The sequence below is a fragment of the Nannobrachium achirus genome (assembly GCF_963921795.1).
Source record: "Nannobrachium achirus genome assembly, chromosome: 12".
In the NCBI taxonomy this organism is placed as follows: domain Eukaryota; kingdom Metazoa; phylum Chordata; class Actinopteri; order Myctophiformes; family Myctophidae; genus Nannobrachium; species Nannobrachium achirus.
Window position 1 is genome coordinate 885,001 of NC_137832.1, and position 21,760 is coordinate 906,760.

Here is a 21,760-nt window from a genome sequence, read left to right on the forward strand (position 1 = left end):
GCACTTTTACAACGACAGGTTTGTGCCAGTGTGGGTGATTTGATTTATTTCTTGGTCGCCTCTTGTCTTCATAGTTTAAACATGACATCATCATGGGCTCCCCTATGCTCCATAACAGGCTACACATGCCCACCGCTTATTGATACCAAAGTCTCCATAAATTAGTGTGGTTGCCAGCCATAGACAACAACAAAGTGAACCTGTGTAGTGATGTTATCCAGGTTGGACGGCTGAACAACAGAGAAGTGAAGCTATTGGTCATGCTTCACATGACATATAGCGCAGGAAGAATGACGTAGCCAGTTCAGGGGGTGAGAGCTAGGGGTTGACGGCGCGCCCCAGGTGGGCGGGGTCTCGTACCCCGGCCCCTTACCCCAGAGTATTTCAGGAGTGCTTACCTGCCTAGTGTCAGTTGCTAAACTCTACGCCCCACCTCCTTCCCCAACTCCACCTCAGGATTAGGCTTATCCCTTGCTGGGGGTCTCGGATCATGTGACCGCGGAGAGCTTCATTCACGATATAGCTTAAACATTTATCGTGACCGCGGTACAGTGATCCGAGGGTCGAATCCATGGCCAATCTTAAGTTCCGCTATAGTTTAGTTATGCTGTATTCAGGCTGCTGTTTAGGCTATAGGATGCTTCTCATATTGCTTATCTGTATATGCTGCCTTGTCATATTGTATGCTGCCATTCTTGTTAATAAAGCTCATTCAACCTAAATGGTCTTGCCCCCTGAAATCACAATATCTAATATAGATGACATCACAATATCCTAACTTACAATCTCTAACACCCGGCCGCGCTGCATGGACGACCCACTGACAATGTCAGTGGGTCAGTGGTGTTTACCTGTGGCTCTCGCACATTAAAATCATACCATGTATCCATATACCATAAATATATAGGAACAAGATTCCTGTGAAGAATTCCCACTTTTGTCAACAAAAGTTCCCTCAGGACTCTTGCTGGGGCCCTCAGTCATTCAGTCCCACTTTGACTACGCTTGCACCTCCTGGTACTGCAACGTCAAAAAGCCACTAAAGACTGAGCTCCAAACCTCCCAAAACAAACTGATTCGGCTACTTCTCCACCTGGGGCTCATGACCCATGTTTCTCCGATACATTTTGATAGCCTAGGATGGCTCAACGTTGAAGACAGGGTTAAACAACTAAAAATGGGATTGACTTTCAAAATGGTCAACGCAAATCTGCCCTCCATCCCCTCAGTACCAGCATATCTGACCAAACATCTCCAAAAGGTTAGCAACACCCACAGCCACAACACCAGAGGGAGCGCACACAATGATCAGATAACCCTTAAGACAAATATGGGTAAATTCTCCTTCTACAACCCCCCCACCCCCCCTTGTCTCCCATACCCTGTACATATACTGTTTTTATAACTCTGATGATATTGAATGTTTTTCAATATCAGGGAGAATGTTTTTTTTTGTTTCGTTTTTTGATATTTGTGTCCCAGGCTGGTGAAACCGTCCTAATGTCGCCAATTTTAAAACGGCAGAAAAGTGAGAAAATGAAATCAAAGTCGTTTTTTGTATTTTTCGTTTTTTTCAAATTCACACAAGTTCGAATTTATAACAAGGGTTTCGTGTCAAAAGATAGTTGTTTTGAGGTATTACAATGGCTAGTTTTATTTGTTAAACTAGGCTGCTTTTGGAAGAAACTTTACGTGGTTTTTGGGGGAGGAGAGATAGCGCTCTGAAAAGTAATTGTCTCGTATTTCACGCTTTGAGCACCGCCCATACAGTGGTGCATCTGGTTCTCTAGTGTGTAAACACATCTCAGTGACTAACTTCATCTCGCTAATGTTATTGGTTTGCAGAAGACAGTATTCTGGAAGGATTTATTTTTTGATTTATACGTCGTGATCCGACTCTCCGAGTCGCTATCGGGCACACAGAGACGCAGCGATGATGTCTTCTCGTAATGGAACAGCCGGCGCTAATGGGAAGCTAACGTTAGCTACACGCTAACGCTGGCTGTTTATTATGAGAAGCAGTGGCTAACGGCAAACGCTAACGTTAGCTAGCGCTAACTGCAGGCATCGTATACACAACTGGAATTGTTGCTCTTCTACAAGCTCACAACGCGAGGAGTTTAAGTCTGTCAGAACCATCAGATTATGGTTCTGACTGAAGTTACACAAACACTGATTATGCTACATTTGGCACAGTTAGCCTGACCAATTTAGATAGGGCTCGAGTTACGGTGTTGCTCACGTAATAACCCTTCACTTCAACCTGGTGTGGAGCAGTTAATCCTATTTGCTACGTACGTCTACAAAAACGTTCATATTTCAAAGATAAAGTGCTTACTGAAGTCTCACAGATGTCACAGTATGGTACGCTCAAGCAGAATTACCCGTATCTTTCGTATTGTTTAATAAACAGCATTTTAATCCGATCAGATGCCATTTTCTGTTGTTTTTCAGCCATGCGACCCCATCGGTTGCGAGGTGTACTGCACTTAGATACATTAATACCTTTTTAAGGAAACGCCGACCGATCGGATTAAAATGCTCCTCGTTAAATAATACGATCATTACGGGACATTCTGCTGGAGCGTACCCTATGGTGACATCCGTGAGCCTTCACTAAGCAATTTATCTTTGTGATCTGACCGTTTGTGTAGACGTACGTAGCAAATTGGTTAAACTGCTCAACAGCAGATTGTGTTGAATTCACGGTTGGCGCAGCGTAGCGTCTTTACATTTAGCCCAATAATGCTAAATCACAATAACTAAAGTTTAAAACATACATGAACCACTTTAGCCCTATGTTATACCAAGGCTATTTGAAAATAGCCAATCTACAAGCTCACAACGCATTGCGGTGCGACGCGTTGTGAGCTTGTAGATCTGCTATTTTCAAACATTTTTGTACTTTTACTTTTGGTACTTTAAGTACATTTGGATACCAATACTTTTGTACTTTTACTCAAGTACATTTTTTAATTCTGGACTTTTACTTGTAACAGAGTGATTCTACATTGCAGTATTGATACTTTTACTTAATTATAAAATGTAGGTACTTTTGTAATACACTATTTTAGTGAAAAATAAAAACTACAAAAAGAAGAAAATGACAGGATGAGCATATAAGGAGGGGAGGAGGTAGAAAAGACCACTGGCCACTATTTCTGACATGGCTGCAAGCACTATAGCACAATATATTACCACAGGTCTACTACTAAATAGTAGTTTTAAATAATTGTAGTGGAATAAAAGTACATTTGAAGTTGACAGCTATACCACTGTGGGTGTGGTTTGACTTGGGGGGAGTGATTTAGGGGTGTAGGTAAGTACCTATTGTCCCTCCCATTGTCACACCCACTTCTGGCTACTTAGAGGTGTAAAAATGTTCCTTGGATTCAAATGGCCTTTTAAGCACTTTGGGGTTTATGGTGCAACAAGTTTAAAATGTCCATAACTTCTTCAAATATGCTCCAATTCCAACAAATGATACATCATATGAAAGCTTAGACTCTGTACTTGGATAATCTGTACAAAAAAGAAAAATGACCAATGCAGACATAAGGAACAAAGTACCAGACCTAGTCACATTTGTTATGTCCATGCATTGAATATCAAGGACTTCCAACGTAAAGAATACCATAAAAGGTCTTATTTGGGATGTTCCTTTTAGGCAGGGTGTTTAACTGTACTTGTACCGTACTACATTATTTTATTGTATTGACTATACTTGTTCTGTTCTCCACTTTTGTCTAATAAAATATTCAATCAATCAATCAATCAATCAATCAATCAATCAATCAATCAATCTTATCTTATTATAACACACCAAGCCAACACAGCAACAAGCCTCCCTGTACCAGAGGGGTTTGTATTGGAGGAATATATAATCCTATAGCTGAGGGGTTTGTATTGGAGGAATATATAATCCTATAGCTGAGGGGTTTGTATTGGAGGAATATATAATCCTATAGCTGAGGGGTTTGTATTGGAGGAATATATATATTCCTATAGCTGAGGGGTTTGTATTGGAGGAATATATATTCCTATAGCTGAGGGGTTTGTATTGGAGGAATATATAATCCTATAGCTGAGGGGTTTGTATTGGAGGAATATATAATCCTATAGCTGAGGGGTTTGTATTGGAGGAATATATAATCCTATAGCTGAGGGGTTTGTATTGGAGGAATATATATTCCTATAGCTGAGGGGTTTGTATTGGAGGAATATATAATCCTATAGCTGAGGGGTTTGTATTGGAGGAATATATATTCCTATAGCTGAGGGGTTTGTATTGGAGGAATATATATTCCTATAGCTGAGGGGTTTGTATTGGAGGAATATATAATCCTATAGCTGAGGGTTTGTATTGGAGGAATATATAATCCTATAGCTGAGGGGTTTGTATTGGAGGAATATATAATCCTATAGCTGAGGGGTTTGTATTGGAGGAATATATAATCCTATAGCTGAGGGGTTTGTATTGGAGGAATATATAATCCTATAGCTGAGGGGTTTGTATTGGAGGAATATATATTCCTATAGCTGAGGGGTTTGTATTGGAGGAATATATAATCCTATAGCTGAGGGGTTTGTATTGGAGGAATATATAATCCTATAGCTGAGGGGTTTGTATTGGAGGAATATATAATCCTATAGCTGAGGGGTTTGTATTGGAGGAATATATATTCCTATAGCTGAGGGGTTTGTATTGGAGGAATATATAATCCTATAGCTGAGGGGTTTGTATTGGAGGAATATATAATCCTATAGCTGAGGGGTTTGTATTGGAGGAATATATATTCCTATAGCTGAGGGGTTTGTATTGGAGGAATATATAATCCTATAGCTGAGGGGTTTGTATTGGAGGAATATATAATCCTATAGCTGAGGGGTTTGTATTGGAGGAATATATAATCCTATAGCTGAGGGGTTTGTATTGGAGGAATATATATTCCTATAGCTGAGGGGTTTGTATTGGAGGAATATATAATCCTATAGCTGAGGGGTTTGTATTGGAGGAATATATATTCCTATAGCTGAGGGGTTTGTATTGGAGGAATATATAATCCTATAGCTGAGGGGTTTGTATTGGAGGAATATATAATCCTATAGTTGAGGGGTTTGTATTGGAGGAATATATAATCCTATAGCTGAGGGGTTTGTATTGGAGGAATATATAATCCTATAGCTGAGGGGTTTGTATTGGAGGAATATATAATCCTATAGCTGAGGGGTTTGTATTGGAGGAATATATAATCCTATAGCTGAGGGGTTTGTATTGGAGGAATATATAATCCTATAGCTGAGGGGTTTGTATTGGAGGAATATATAATCCTATAGCTGAGGGGTTTGTATTGGAGGAATATATATTCCTATAGCTGAGGGGTTTGTATTGGAGGAATATATAATCCTATAGCTGAGGGGTTTGTATTGGAGGAATATATAATCCTATAGCTGCACCGCGGGGACACTAGACGTGAAGCCAGGAACTTCTTTTCTAATATAAATGGTAAGACGGAATTCATTTCCCCGTGGATTCCTGGTGACTCGCGTCACTGCAGCGTGATTGGAAATGACACCCGGGCTCCAGGGAAACCCCGCCCACTGAAGCTTTTGATTGGCTGAAGCGGAGCTAGGGAGCGCTCCATTGTAGTCGCTTGGACAGGGCGTTTATCGTGGGCTTGCCCAGGCCTTACGGCCTGGGCATAAATATAACGATTGCATTCACCACGGCTTCGTGGTGAATGCCACGAAGCGGCCACTCGCGCCTGCGGCGCTCGGGGGCGAAGAGCAGGACCAAGGTCTGCTGGCCTGCGCGCCGCTTGCAGTGTCGTGGACAATCGAGCGGCTCCGCCTGGAGCCCGGGTGTCATTTCCAAATACGCGTCGCTGCAACCATACTTGCAGTTTCCCAGAATTGCATCTTTCTAGTTTGGTATGGAGTTTGTAACGGGCAGGGTTTCCATGCAGCTCCGTCCTTACTTCCAGCATGTGTTCTATCTGACCTGCACAGACGCTTGATGAGGTTGGCAGCGTTCTAACCTGCAGAGGTTAGAACCCAAAGTCAACTCAAACAAAGGGTCAAACACGTTCTTCTGCTATACAACCAAAATGTGGAACCTACCGAAGGCCTTAAAGGAGTGTGGTTCCCTAGCATCATTTAAAATCGCCCTGAAAAACCACTTACAGGCGGCAGCCATTCGCAACTGGTAAAAACAAACCTAGCCCAGCCTCCCCTGACCCTTCTTTGTATTTACCTACTGTATATATTTTTTGCACTGTTCATTTTATTTGTATTAACTTTTTTTTTTACTATATCTACTGCATAGTACTGTGTTCTATTCGTCTATCATTCAATGTTATATGAGATACTTCAATGGTTTCCTATGGAAATAAGCTTAGTCTTTTCTAGGATCTCCTTTTAGTTTACCTTGTACCAGTGAACTGTACCGTCATGAAACTGTACCTTTTCCTATGCAAACTTCTAATAAAGTCTTCAATCAATCAATCAATCAATCAAAGAGCTTCCTTTTTTCACGATTTTGTATCCCATTTTTCACCCGGTGTCAATTATCTAATAATGTAATCCTGGGCGCTACACTCCCTCTGCCAACCTGGGGAGAGCAACGGACTGACCTCATGCTTCCTTCTATGCATGAGGAGTCCTGGGGTGCCGTGACGGCAGTCCAGGGGTGCCGCAAGATACTGTAATTTGATAATATTTATTTTTCCGCTTCGGGGAGAGATTCCGTAGTTGGATGTAGTGCGTGGAAGTAACACATTATTCCAACCAGTTCCTTTCCCATCCATCAGGCACCCCGGCTGGCCCGGGGGAGGCAGTATATATGTCACGGTTTGTTAGAGAAACAGGACGGTCGAGAAACGGAGCACTCGTGGTGCCGCACGGGGCAGAACAAGCGGTCGCCCACAACAACGTCCTCCAGGCGGAGCCGCTCGATTGTCCACAACATTGCAAGCGGCGCGAAGGCCAGCGGACCTTGGTCCTGCTCTTCGCCCCCGAGCGCCGCAGGCGCGAGTGGCCGCGAGTTACGAAGCCGTGGTGAATGCAATCGTTATATTTATGCCCAGGCCGTAAGGCCTGGGCAAGCCCACGATAAACGCTCATAGTAAGCTAATGGCTAAGCTAATGGCTAAGCTAATGGCTAAACACCGCCCAGCTAGGCTAGTAAATAAAGAAAGAGAGTCGCAAACGAGTGACGTCAGCGCCTGCACTAGTGAATGGCTGTCTATGGGCTGTCGTCGCCATCTGGTGGTGATTAGTGTGTGGTGAACGACAAAACAAGCGCTCTTACTCTTACCGCCCTGAGTTACCCAAACATACTGTAACATATATATATATATATATATTTCTGCATGTTTTTTTTTATGTCCTAGGGGACACAGGGAGAACATTTAAAAAACCTGTATTTCTGTAACTGTTTGTGTGTTGCCCTTATCTTTAGGACCACTCCTTATAAGACCATTTAGGAGAGCATTTCTGTTAGAATGGACTTTAAGGACTGTCTGAGAAGGGGGCCGAGGAGGCTGGTGTCCCCACAGGGCTGCCAGGACAGGCCAGGAGGCTCTGTATGATCTGTAATGCTGCTACTGCTCGACTCTTTGACTTTTAAAACAAAACTTTGTCAATCCTTCATCCTTGTGGAACTTTACTTTTCTTCCATCACAAATGATGAGGTTGGCATCGTTCTATATCTAACCTGCAGCAGGCACGTGCACACATAGACATCAAACGGGGCTTGAGCCCCTTCCCCTTTACCCTCTGTAAAAACTAAAAAGTGTCCTCTCCATTACATGAATGCAGCATTTAATATGGTGAAAGAAATGCAAATGCCCCCTCTTTCCATGCCATACCTGAAGGCAGCATTCAAGAGAATTGCCTTGTCCAAACTCTCCTGAACTTGAATGCAGCTTCTTATGTTGAAAGAATTGCCCTCTCTGTGTAGAAATCCATGCCGTTACGCCACATCTCCAGTATTGACTTGATGCTTAGGTCAGTGTGGTATCACTCACCGAAAATAGCCGACCTCCAAGCTCACAGTGCGTCGCAGCACGACGCGTTGTGAGCTTGGAGGTCTGCTATTTTCGATATTTCCACCAAAAGGCCCTTTTAGAAATGTCAGCCCCTGCCTCTCTAACATTCTCTGCACGTCCCTGGCCTGCAGAGCTTCTAGATGAGGTTGGCACCGTTCTAACCTGCAGAGCTTCTTGATGAGTGTAGATTTTTTCACAAAGCAAAGCCCTGCTTCATCGGACAAAAGTAGTGAAAACAGCCGATCTACAAGCACACAACGCCTCGCGATGCGAGGCGTTTTCAAATGATAAATACAAAACAAACGGTTTTGGACATACAAGGTTTCCACCCGACAACGACGATATGCTATAAATATAAGGTGCTGGGACTGAAAATTATAATGTAGGGGTGCCTTATGTTAAAAAAACATATTTATGGGGTGCCCTGAGACAAAAACGTTTGGGAACCCCTGATCTAGATGAGGTTGGCATCGTTCTGACCTGCAGAGCTTCTTGATGAGGTTGGCAGCGTTCTTGGTGATCTTCTTGGGGAACTCCACCATGTCGATGCCTCTCAGGATGATGTTGTAGGTCTTCATGGGGTCTGAGCCCGAGAACGGAGGACTGCAGGGAGGAGGAACAGACCATTACTAAAAACGATCCCTGGCTAATATAGCCATATGTCTTAAGTATGCGATAAGGTCTTGCTGCGCGGTCATTATTGCTTATATGGACACGACCGGCTGATAATTCCCCGAGGCGGAGCCGAGGGGAATTATCAGCCCGAAGTGTCCATATAAGCCATAATGACCAAGCAGCAAGACCTTATAGCACTTATTACCCGGCTAATACATAAAATTAATAATTTGACTCAAAACTATAAACAAAACAAAGTATTTCCTTGTTTAAAGACGGCTGAAAGTGCGTCCCCCCGAGCGCAACACGGTCGCCTTGGAAAACAAGGAAATGCTGATCAAATAGAATCCATTTTCTGTTACTGCGTCGTCTATTTCTCACCTCAAATGTTTTTTAAAACATTCTTCAGAGCAACGTTTGGTTGTAAATGACGCTGTGTGTTTGTTTACATTGAAGACATGTTGGATACGGCACTAAATCCACGCAGTGCAGCCTGAATACAGCAGCTGCTCTGAGCCTTTGATTAGGCAGCTGTGAATTATAGAGCGGAGCGGTCATTATACGCCTATAATTCACCGCTGATTTCAGCGCTCGACCAATCAGAATCAAGCATCCAAACAAGCCGGGTAATAATATGTTATAATTGCCCTCTGAAACTGACACGTTTAAAATGATTTAAAAACACCTTAAATGTGTTATTGATTTCATAAAGTTCATCTTTTACTGACAAAGCACATCGCAAGTTGATGGTGTCATGTGTAGTCCAACCTATGGAATGTAAGCACATACTGACAAAAAAAGATTTTTGAGCGGTGGTAAACCGCTCCATAGAGTAGCTGTGCGTGTGTCTGTAGCCTTTTTACTCAGCGTTTTGCCATAGCAAAACGTGTGTGTGTAGCATAGCCCGTACAATACATCCTAGACTCAAATCCTAGTCTGAAGACGTTATGCAAGCACAACCACCGCTCACTTCACATTGGGTGTGATTTTTAAAATATTGTTTTGATGCTCATATCAGCTAACATTAGGAAGTATTTAGTATTTGTTTTATTTGTATTAAGATATGCCAGTATTCAATAGAGAAAGCCCGCCACAGACAGACCCCGCTCCAAAGGGAAGACTATGAACCCATGCACTGCACACAAAATGTGGTAGAAACAGAGCTACACTTTCTTACCACCTGCCCACTATACCAAGACATCAGAGACACATACTTCCCACAGATTAGTTGTCTAGCTATCACCTAGGCTTTGTTATACATTTTTAGGTGTTCGCTAGAAAACTACAGCGCGGTGAGGTGATAGCTCTTCACCTGTGACTATGATAGAGGCTTCAGAAGCTTGTAGATGAGAATTCAGTGACCTGCCACTCATAGATCAATACTCAGTGACCTGCCACTCATAGATCAGTATTCAATGACCTGCCACTCATAAACTCAGCACAAAAAGAAAGGAAACTTGACTTCGGTCCATTTTATATCCCCTTTAATATTGCCAAATTGTATAAGGTAAAGTTTTTAAGGATCTGGCATCCGTGGAATGAGTAACACAGCCAAACGTGTGGGTAGTGACCCTCCAAAAATGGTCAAAATGGCCAGGCAGGCCTGGAATACTGTTCTTTTGGTGTTCACCTTTGTTGCTTGCAGAGCATTGAATGATTGCACTCTCTCACAGTAACAAGGAAAAGTAAAAAACAACACATATTTTTACACTCATAGATCAATCCTCAGTGACCTGCCACTCATAGATCAATCCTCAGTGACCTGCCACTCATAGATCAATACTCAGTGACCTGCCACTCATAGATCAATACTCAGTGACCTGCCACTCAGAAGCTCGTAGATGAGGATGCCCAGGGACCAGCAGTCTGCAGAGCTGTCGTGTCCCTTGTTGAGGATAATCTCAGGGGCCACGTATTCTGGGGTCCCACAGAACGTCCAGGTCTTCTTACCCAGACCCACCTTCTTGGCGAAGCCAAAGTCTGCCTGCAAGACACACACACACAAGCACGCACGCACGCACGCACGCACGCACGCACGCACGCGCACACACGCACACACGCACACACACACACACACACACACACACACACACACACACACACACACACACACACACACATCTTGTAGATCTGCTATTTTCAAACATTTTGTACTTCTACTTTTGGTACTTTAAGTACATTTTGATACCAATGCTTTACTCAAGTAGATTTTGAATTGTGGACTTTTACTTGTAACAGTGTTGGGAAAGTTCACTTTTCAAAATGAACTAGTTCATAAAGATCATGGTTCCCCAAAACTTAGTTATTTTTAGTTCTTTTTTTTTAACTATAATATTTTTATACTTTTGGCTATTCAAATTAATTATTTTTAGACGTTGCTGCAAGCTATTATTTGTCAAAATTATTGACACAACCCATATAGAACCACACAATAATTTCATCCAACTTAACATTGAGGTGCCCACAATATTTAGGTGCCCAGTGCCCAGTCTTCCTGCACCTTTATTGTGAAGGGCTGAAGGCAGAAGTTTCTAAACATCGCGCACAGCATGTTTCCGCGTTGGTTAAAATAGCTGATCTACAAGCTCACGTTGTCTCGTGGATGCGACGTGTTGCGAGCTTGCAGATCAGCTATTTTCGGCGTAGAACACACATCATACGACAAAGTATAGTCTAGTCAGGCTTTACTTGCGAGACTTAACCATAGGGACGTAACGAGGAGGAGATTCACAGTGCTTCATATGACAACGTTCGCGAGGTCTGCGAGCCTGCAGCTGCGTGCAGTAATTGGAGCATGTGAATGAAGAGAGACGAGAGGACAGACGGCTGCGGACCGCTGTACGAACGGGCCGACGAACGCCGTTCACGGACGTCAGAATAAACACGTTCGACAATATCGTTCATCAAGCGGAAAAAAAGGGGGTTCAGTTCACGTTCGCCCAAAATATGAACGTGTTCATGCACGATGTAACAGGTAACAGAGTATTTCTACATTGCAGTATTGATACGTTTACTTAAGTAAAACATTTGAGTACACCTTGTACCCATCGGGGCTGTGTGTGTGTGTGTGTGTGTGTTTGTGTGTGTGTGTGTGTGTGTGTGTGTGTGTGTGTGTGTGTGTGTGTGTGTGTGTGTGTGTGTGTGTGTGTGTGTGTGTGTGTGTGTGTGTGTGTGTGTGTGTGTGTGCGTGCGTGCGTGCGTGCGTGCGTGCGTGCGTGCGTGCGTGCGTGCGTGCGTGCGTGCGTGCGTGCGTGTGTGTGTCTACCAGCTTGGCGTAGCCTCTCTGGTCCAGGATAATGTTCTCAGGTTTCAGGTCTCTGTAGATCACTCCTCTGCAGTGCAGGAAGGCCAGGGCTTCCATCACACAGCCTGTGTAGAAGCGCGTGGCGCCGTCCTCAAAACAACCCCTGGCAACAAGAACAACAAACCCAATTCACACAAATCAGTCAAGTGACCACTCATGTCATTTAGATGTAGCATATTTATAGTTTTATGTTAAAATCTTTGACATAGTATTGTGTATTATTATTTTATGCTTTAACTATTGAAAAATAGCAGATACACAAGCTCACAGCGCAGCACCAAGTGCCGCGCTGCGAGCTTGTAGATCTGCTATTTTTGAAAAAAATCGTGACCTCCATCTCAAAATATGTTGGTCCAAGGACCACCCAGAAGCAACATTTGTTACAAACGTTTGCTTTAAAAATACATCATATTTAAAGATTTGCACACATTTCACGATCAAAAATAGCAGATCTACAAACTCGCAGCGCGGCACTCAGTGCCGTGCTGTGAGCTTGTATATCTGCTATTTTTTAACAGTTTCCATGCCACAGAGGTAGATTGACGAGAATCATTAATTAGGCAGCCAGGCCACAGACGAAGATTGACGAGAAAAGCACTTAACAGCAAGTACCCCTAGCTGACACTCTTCCCCACCCTGTGACAAACACTTCTAACTTATTTAGAAAAAGAATATTACATTTTCAATTCACTCCAACCACTTCAATTCTCACACATCCTCAAAACCAGCTCTGCACAAGGAGCAAAAACAGACAACAGAGCCATGCTGCTGCAGCAGAGCTGCAGTACCGCTACTACAGTACTCAGTACTCAGCCAGAGAAAAACAGACACACACCCCCCCCCCCACCACCACTTACGCACACGCGCACACACGCGCACACACACACACACACACACACACACACACACACACACACACACACACACACACACACACACACAGTGGCGCTGAAGGGCCTAGGAAAGTTAGACTGAGGTAGGGGGGCCCAAGGTGCCAGGGCCCCCGAAAAGTCTGGAGTAAAACATTTTTTTCCCCCCAATTATAATAATAACTATTATCATTATCATTTGTGTCTAAACTTAAAATTTCCGCCGCCGAAATAAAACCAATGAGCGACTGTTGTATTGGGTCTCTATATTTTGCACACCCCTACAGCCCAAAAATGGTTTCTCCTGCTTGTTGTTTTGAGTACTGTTTTTGGCCACTAGATGGTAGTCTTCCCTAAGGTATGAGTGACCAGTTTCTCCCTTGTCATATGCTTCAGTAGACAGCAAAAAGTACATTCCTATGTCAATTGATTGATTGATTGAAGACTTTATTAGAAGTTTGTATAGAAAAAGGTACAGTTTCATGACGGTACAGTTCAACTAAAAGGAGATCCTAGGAAAGTCCTACATTGCTGCAGTTATTTACACAGGAAACCATTGAAGTATCTCATATAACATTGAATGACAGATGGATAGAACACTTTGTCCGCCCCCCCCCCCCCCCCCCCCCCCCCCCCGGGGGCCCATACAGATTTCTGTCCTAAGGGCCCAGAATTTGGTGCCACGCCCCTGCACACACACACACACCTTACCTTTTAGAGGAGATGTGTTAGATGAAGAAACAAAGAAAGAAAGTATTCCACAGGGCCATTTAGCATTGAGCCTGGGAGTGTAATCCAATCCATTCCAAATGTGCACCCGATCGAGTCAAGTTCCTCGCTAATGTCGAACACAATCGGTCCTTTGCGGGACACCTCCGCCGTCAGGAACACTTATTACCTTTTGTGAACATCCTATCCAAAAAGTAAAAGTCCTGTAAGGGTCTCTCATCTGTTTGCTTCTCAACCGTGGAAGAGGATCCAAGCATCGTGTTGAAATGGAGAGTTTATATCGCTCATGTTGTCAGCCCGTGCATTATTTTCCCCACCATCTTTCACTATGTTTATACCACGTGACCACGCTAAAACATGGAACGATTTGACAATATGAGCGATTTAAACTCCTTATTTCAACACGCTGCTTCGATTTTCTTCCACGCTTGACAAATAAACAGATTATAGACTGACATATTACCTGGGATCCTAGGATCTAATGTTCACAAGAGGTAAGAATGTTCGCGAAACGCAAGCGTCTCTCCAGCCGTGGCAGCCACATAGAGAAACCTATTGGGAGCTGAATAGCGGCCCGATCAGCTTTTTACCCACTACACACGACGCATAAAGTTTATATTCCAGTGATTTATAGTTTCAGGACGATCAACAGGCGGGGTCGCCAACGAAAATGATAATCCCTCGTCCTTAGTGAGTCTTTGTACCAGATGTCCTCTTTTCGTGGTGTTTTTAGCACAGAAACAAACACAAACACATGTGCTACTGTGCGCGTACACACGACGCGCGTGTTTGACCGCGCGTGTCGACTCGGGTGCGCGCACGTTGTGTCACTTCACATGGACGCAACCCTGACGTTTCTGCCATGTGTGCGCGCGTACACGACGCGCGCGTGCGTGTGCCTTCTATGTGCGTGCGCCGTGTGTACACACACACACACACACACACCAGGAAGAAAGCAAGTAGAAGTCAAACACACGTGGTGTTTTTCTTCCGTGCGCGCGCGTGCACACACATGATGCGCGCGTGTGTGACTTAGCTTGCTATATGGCCGTGCTGAGTGAGAGTGCGTGTGCGCGCACATTGCGTGCACTGTGGCTGCGCCAAATCGGCGGGAGGAGCAAATATATGATGATATGAATGATTTCCACACAAAACTTTGTTATTTCTTCATAAAAAACCCCAGAGAAAGTAATTTTTTATATATTATTTTGTTTTGATTTGACTGACAACAATACTTTATACATGTATGATGTCACAGAAGCCAAAAAATAAAAGGTTCAAGAGAGAGTGTTTGAATAAGTGTCATTCACAAAAAGGCCAATTTCTCAGGTTTCCGTTTTGTTTCACTCCACTGGGGAAGAACAGACATTTTTAAAACTAATATAGCTCAACAACGAAACATCGTTGAAACCTCTGGTTAACTTCTGGTGAAAGTGCTCGAGTTGCACTTTATTTGAGATACTGGGTGACATTTTTTTGTCTTTTCGATAATTCTCAGTAGAGCTAGAAAGACTGGTGAAAATAGTAGTTTATAATGGTGGCATCGGAATAGTGCAGGCCAGTAATCAGTAGCATGGAAAGTGTTAATAGTTAAAGCATTCAATAACCCTAGGCCTAAATGGGTTAAAAGGTTCAAGAGAGAGTGTTTGAATAAGTGTCATTCACAAAAAGGCCAATTTCTCAGGTTTCCGTTTTGTTTCACTCCACTGGGGAAGAACAGACATTTTTAAAACTAATATAGCTCAACAACGAAACATCGTTGAAACCTCTGGTTAACTTCTGGTGAAAGTGCTCGAGTTGCACTTTATTTGAGATACTGGGTGACATTTTTTTGTCTTTTCGATAATTCTCAGTAGAGCTAGAAAGACTGGTGAAAATAGTAGTTTATAATGGTGGCATCGGAATAGTGCAGGCCAGTAATCAGTAGCATGGAAAGTGTTAATAGTTAAAGCATTCAATAACCCTAGGCCTAAATGGGTTAACTGAATATGTTTAGTCTACCGATTTTCTTAGATTAGCCTAATATTTCTTTCCATTTGATGTATTGATGTTGATGTACTGATGTGTTATCTTGCTATTGAAAGTTGCTCTGGATTAAGAGTGTCTGCTAAATGCTTAAATTGTAACTTGTAAGTGTTTACCGTCTGTATGTCTGTCTCTGTAATACAGGGGCTTTCAAAGTGGGTGACGGGGCACCCTGGGGTGCCGTGACGGCAGTCCAGGGGTGCCGTGAGTTAATTTGATAATATTTGGAATTTATTCAAAATATATTTATTTAGTTTCATTATACACTTGAAGTACAAAGTTATTTTCAGTCAGTTCTAACGAAAATGGCTATTATCTCCTCACAACATAATCGCTAAAATATGCCATGAATATTTAATGTGCTGGGAGTGAAAATCATGAATATAATGCCTCGGATGAAAAAAGTATTCATGACGTGCCCTGAGCCCAAAAAGTCTAGGAACCCCTGCTGTAATAAACACAATGAAACATCACACAGTCCTTGTCTGTCTGTCTCTCTGTCTGTCTGCCTGTCTGTCTGTCTGTCTGTCTGTGCAACAGTACCTGTCTCTCAGCAGCGTCCACAGCTCTCCTCCCAGACACACCTCCAGCAGCATGTACAGATACTTGGAGTCTCTGAAGGTCCGATACAGCCTGGGGAGACAGTTTAGATCTACGATACAGGCTGAGAAGACAGTTTAATTGTACGATACAGGCTGAGAAGACACTTTAAATGTACGATACAGGCTGAGAAGACGGTTTAAATGTACAATACAGGCTGAGGAGACGGTTTAAATGTACGATACAGGCTGAGGAGACGGTTTAAATGTACGATACAGGCTGAGGAGACAGTTTAATTGTACGATACAGGCTGAGAAGACAGTTTAATTGTACGATACAGGCTGAGAAGACGGTTTAAATGTACGATACAGCCTGAGAAGACGGTTTAATTGTACGATACAGGCTGAAGAGACAGTTTAAATGTACAATACAGCATGAGGAGACAGTTTAATTGTACGATACAGGCTGAAGAGACCTTTTAGATGTATGATACAGCATGAAGAGACATGACAGTTTAAACGTACATTATACAGTTTCAGCTCCAGCAGCAGCTAAGGGCACATACATGAGTGTTGTGTTTCTGGGGCTACTATGATTGGTTGTAGGCCTAACCAATAGAGTCCATTTGAATAGTTTTAGTAACCGCCCCCAGAATAATGATTTGAATGTCTGAGCACCAGACTCCATCCATGCAGTGTGCTATGCCAGGCTAGTTCCAGTGATGGGCAAGCTACTTGGAAAATGTAGTAAGCTAAGCTACAAGCTACTATCGATGAAATATAGCTTAAGCTACAGCGAAGCTATCCACAGAGACAGATCCTTGGCTCGGGCTCACTTCAAAGAGCCATAAATCCCACCTCTAGTTGTGGGGTGAAGTGTCTCGCTTTAGTCACTTCTCTAACACACAGAGGAGGTTCGTTGAATGAAGTGAAAGCAGCGCTGTGCAGAACAACATGTTTGGGGATCTGTTGGGAATTCTTTTCCTCACAAACTTTATTTAGCAGTCATTTTTCGCCGGGATAGTAACGTGTAGCGTTTGCTGGACGCTACGTCACTACTGGGGTCTAAAAATAGCTACGCTACAGAAAAAGCTATTTGGTTCAAAAGGAGCGGCGCTACCATGACGCTACTGAGAAATGTATAGTTAAGCTATGTAGCGTCGCTACTTGTAGCTCGCTACTGCCCATCACTGGCTAGTTCTACCTGACTGTGAAAGAACTGTGAGCTTCCATCATGATGTTCTACCTGACCCCCAAAATAATCATATTTTAACTGGGGACCCCCCACCCTGACGAGCACTAAGAGTTCAGCCATAACATTTTGTAAAACACGGTTCTATTGTGAAAATAAAACTGCTATTTTCACAATTTCTGCCTCTAATATTTCACAATTTGGCGAATGTGTAATTTATCATTTTAGAAGTATTAAAAGGTGCCTAAATTGTCACTTTAGAAGTGTGCAGATACCCCCTATACACTTAAACTTTATGTTGGTTTGTTTACTGTTGAGAGAGAAAACAGCGTTGCACATTAAGCTAATCATCTGAGGACCCCCCCACAATAATTTGGGCATCCCTCTGGGAGGTCCTGACCCACAGGTTGAGAACCACCGTTGTACCTGACAGTGAAAGGACTGTGAGCCAGTGTTGTTTTTGACAACAGATTTTGATATAGTTTTTAGATTTTGTCGTCATAGTTTTAGTCGACGAAATCAACACTGCTGTGAGCCTCCATCATTAAGATGTTCTACCTGACAGTGAAAGGACTGTGGGCCTCCATCATTAAGATGTTCTACCTGACAGTGAAAGGACTGTGGGCCTCCATCATTAAGATGTTCTCAGGGACGTGCTGGGCCCCTGATTCAGCCCGGGAAAAAGAGTTGGAGAGGCCCTCATTGCGCGCTATAGAGAGAGAGAGATCTCTCTCAATAGCGCTGCTGCTACTCAAAGATTTGCCATTTCAGATCATGACAAGTGTCAAGCCAGTGGGCCAATTACATGAGTTATATTTCGTTGCTGTCGGGTGGAAACCTTGTATGTCAAAAACCGTTTGTTTTGTATTTATCATTTTATAAATGATTTAAACTAGTGAAAACAGCCGATCTACAAGCACTGCTTTTAGATCTGCTTTTTTCACTACTTTTGTGCGACGGCCTTGTATGATGAAGCAAGGCTTTGCTTTGCAAAATAAATTACAAATTTGAAACTTGGAGATACGAGGTTTCTGCCCGACAGTGACGATTTACTTTGTCGGCCGCCCAGCCCCCAACACGGAACGAAGGACGACATTTTATTTCCATTTTTTTCCTAATGGCCGGCCTGGACCGGCCGGGAATGAACCTGCCGTTCGGGAGTTGTCCCGCTTTTCCCAATGGCCAGCACGTCCCTGGATGTTCTACCTGACAGTGAAAGGACTGTGAGCCTCCATCATGATGCTCCTCTCAGACAGGATGTGTCCTTGCTGGCTGGTGTCCAGGATGTGATGTTTCTTCAACACCTTCATAGCGAACGACCGGCTGGGGTCGCTCTTCAGGTGCACCTGGAGAGAGAGAGCACACACACACACACACACACACACACACACACACACACACACACACACGCTCAGCACACACAGTACACACAGCACAGCACGCATTCACGCACACACAGGTTTGTATTTGGGTGGCCATAGCTGAATGGTTAGGGAGCCCGCCTGGGGAACCAGAGCCCCTGGTTGTCCCAGGTTCCATTCCATAGCTGAATGGTTAGGGAGCCGCCTGGGGAACCAGAGCCCCTGGTTGTCCCAGGTGAGAGAGGGCGAGTGCCAAAGTCCGGCCGGCCATCGGCCGCGGCCGGCCAGTATATCCGGCCGGCCGGCCGGTAGTACCTCGGACGGCCGCTAGTACATTCAGACGGCCGGTGCTATATTCGGCCAGCCGGCCGGTACATTCGGCCGGCCGGCCGGTACATTCGGCCGGCCATGAACTGCATTAGGCCGGCCGGCCGGTACATTCGGCCAGCCGGCCGGTACATTCGGCCGGCCGGCTGTCTTTTCGGGGTGGGGTCCTACTCTGACATCATATGGAGGTCTTTTGGAGGTCTTTTTGGGGTCGTACGTCTTTTCGGGGTCTTTTCGGGGTCGGATCCTACTCTGATGTCATATGGAGGTCTTTTGGAGGTCTTTTCGGGGTTGTACGTCGTATGGAGGTCTTTTCGGGGTCGGGTCCTACTCTGACGTCATATGGAGGTCTTTTGGAGGTCTTTTCGGCGTCGGGTCCTACTCTGACGTCGTATGGAGGTCTTTTCGGGGTTGTACGTCGTATGGAGGTCTTACGACCCCGAAAAGACCTCCAAAAGACCTCTCTACGACGTCAGAGTAGGACCCGACCCCGAAAAGACCTCCAAAAGACCTCCATATGACGTCAGAGTAGGACCCGACCCCGAAAAGACCTCCATACGACGTACAACCCCGAAAAGACCTCCAAAAGACCTCCATATGACGTCAGAGTAGGATCCGACCCAAAAAAGACCTCCAAAAGACCTCCATACAACGTACGACCCCGAAAAGACCTCCAAAAGACCTCCATATGACGTCAGAGTAGGACCCGACCCCGAAAAGACCTCCGAAAAGACGTCCGGCCGGCCTAATGTACCGGCTGGCCGGCCTAATATAGTTCATGGCCGGCAGAATCTACCGGCCGGCCGGCCTAATGTACCGGTCGGCCGAATGTACCGGCCGGCCGTCTGAATTTACTAGCGGCCGTCCGAGATACTACCGGCCCGGTAACTTTGGCACTCGCCTCCATTCCATAGCTGAATGGTTAGGGAGCCGGCCTGGGGAACCAGAGCCCCTGGTTGTCCCAGGTTCCATTCCAGGCCAGGGTTGCAATGTGGATGTGTGTCCCTGAGCAAGACTCTTAACCCCTAATTTTTCACTCGCTCCTTGTGGGCAGAGAATCAGCTGGGTTGGGCTGAAAATACTGAATTTCCCTCACAGGAGGAAGTAGGTAAATAATATTATTATTATAATAGAGGGTATGCGTATCCATAAAATGAATGGCAAATCGAGTGGCAAAGTGACTTTAACATCTTTTAACATTGTTTAATGCAATCAGATAGGGCTTTTCTGTGTGGATGTATGGGCTGTCAATGGCAAAAAGTAGTTTTTGCCACTTCCTGCATAACTTCCTGGTATGATGATGATGTCACGTGCATACCCTCTATTAGTATACTTCAGGACATCAACATTTTAAACGTCTGTGATTTAGTGAATCCCATTTTCAATGTCTAAAGCCGGACATTATCGGATCTACAAGTTGACAGTGTTGTCAGCTTGTAGATTGGCTATTATTCCGTGTGGATCAGTCATAACTCTATCTCTAATCCCTAACCTAAAACTTCTAAAATAAAATCTGTTTTAACCATGAAACCAACATTTATCTGTGAAGACCAAGACAATTATTAACATTTCTCACATTCTACTATACTTGTGCAGACATCCATCCATCCATCCATCCATCCATGCATTCTTTATGCAGGTATGTTTGTGTTGCATTCTCACCAGTTCCACTCGGCTGAAGCCTCCTACTCCCAGGGTGCAGACCACACTGAAATCACTGAGACCCACTCCAGAGAAGAACACTGCTTCTACCTCCAGTCTGGAGAGAGAGAGAGAGAGAGAGAGAGAGAGAGAGAGAGAGAGAAAGAGAGAGAGAGAGCGAGAGAGAGAGAGAGAGAGAGAGAGAGAGAGAAAGAGAGAGAGAGACAGACAGACAGACAGACAGACAGACAGACAGACAGACAGACAGACAGACAGACAGACAGACAGAGAATAGTAATGTACTGTAGCGTTACGAATACCACAGAGTCGGACAACTTCTTTACTTTGCAATTAAAGATTAATGTGTATTACCTGTTTAACCCTTCTTGTGCCTATCCCGAACAAGTTCGGGATATTTTCAATCCAATACAATATATTTTTTTTGCTATTTTACATACCCTGAGCTGCTTGTAGAGATGTGGGTGGTCCTGGGTCATCCTACGCTTTCCAACGAGTGATGCTAGATGGTCCGACGATTTATTCCATTGAAAATGGTTTAAAATAAAGTTTAGAGCCCCCCCCAAAAAACTCAATCTATACTGTCGGCGGCGCGACGTATTCCGGGGTGTCTATCCCAATCTAGTCCGGGATATTTAATAAAATGAATTAATTAATCGGAGGCCTCAACGAAGCCCCGGTCTAAATTTCCTTCCATGGCCGGGGCCGAGACTCGGCCATCCACGGGCCGTAATCGGGCAACGCCGCCGCATCGCGCCGCCGAATCCAATACAAAGTCACATCTTTAGAGAGGATTTTCTCTGAATTGTGTTCCCAGACCAAAGACAAAGTTTTTTTGCGACTGAAATAGCTCTAGATCGGGCTTCTTAAAAATAAAGACGCTAATGGCTAAGTGTTAGCTAACTTCCTCCTCTCGCCATACATAACAGTGGCTGGAGTGAAATCCCAAGGCACTACGGGCAGTGTCGACGGAAGCTAGAGCGAAGGCCTATAGAGATATTTCTGGCACTCTAGCGGCACCTTGTGGCCCGGGGCACTCATTGGGTTAATAATACTAAAATCAGGGGAAAAGGGAGGTGGAACAACAGGTTG

At 44.2% G+C, this 21,760-nt stretch overlaps 1 protein-coding gene across 1 annotated transcript in view; it reads right to left on the reverse strand.

Annotated features, from left to right (window-relative positions):
• The window catches only part of LOC308294963 (cGMP-dependent protein kinase 1-like), a gene marked incomplete at both ends in the record, with an annotated part of 103,133 nt that overhangs the window by 32,509 nt on the left and 48,864 nt on the right, over window positions 1-21,760 (reverse strand). Inside the window, 6 exons of the mRNA XM_080737899.1 lie at window positions 8,529-8,651; window positions 10,484-10,647; window positions 11,929-12,070; window positions 16,134-16,223; window positions 18,528-18,667; window positions 20,672-20,768. Coding sequence (XP_080594025.1) covers window positions 8,529-8,651; window positions 10,484-10,647; window positions 11,929-12,070; window positions 16,134-16,223; window positions 18,528-18,667; window positions 20,672-20,768 — 756 coding nt within the window. The remainder of the gene's footprint in view (window positions 1-8,528; window positions 8,652-10,483; window positions 10,648-11,928; window positions 12,071-16,133; window positions 16,224-18,527; window positions 18,668-20,671; window positions 20,769-21,760) is intronic.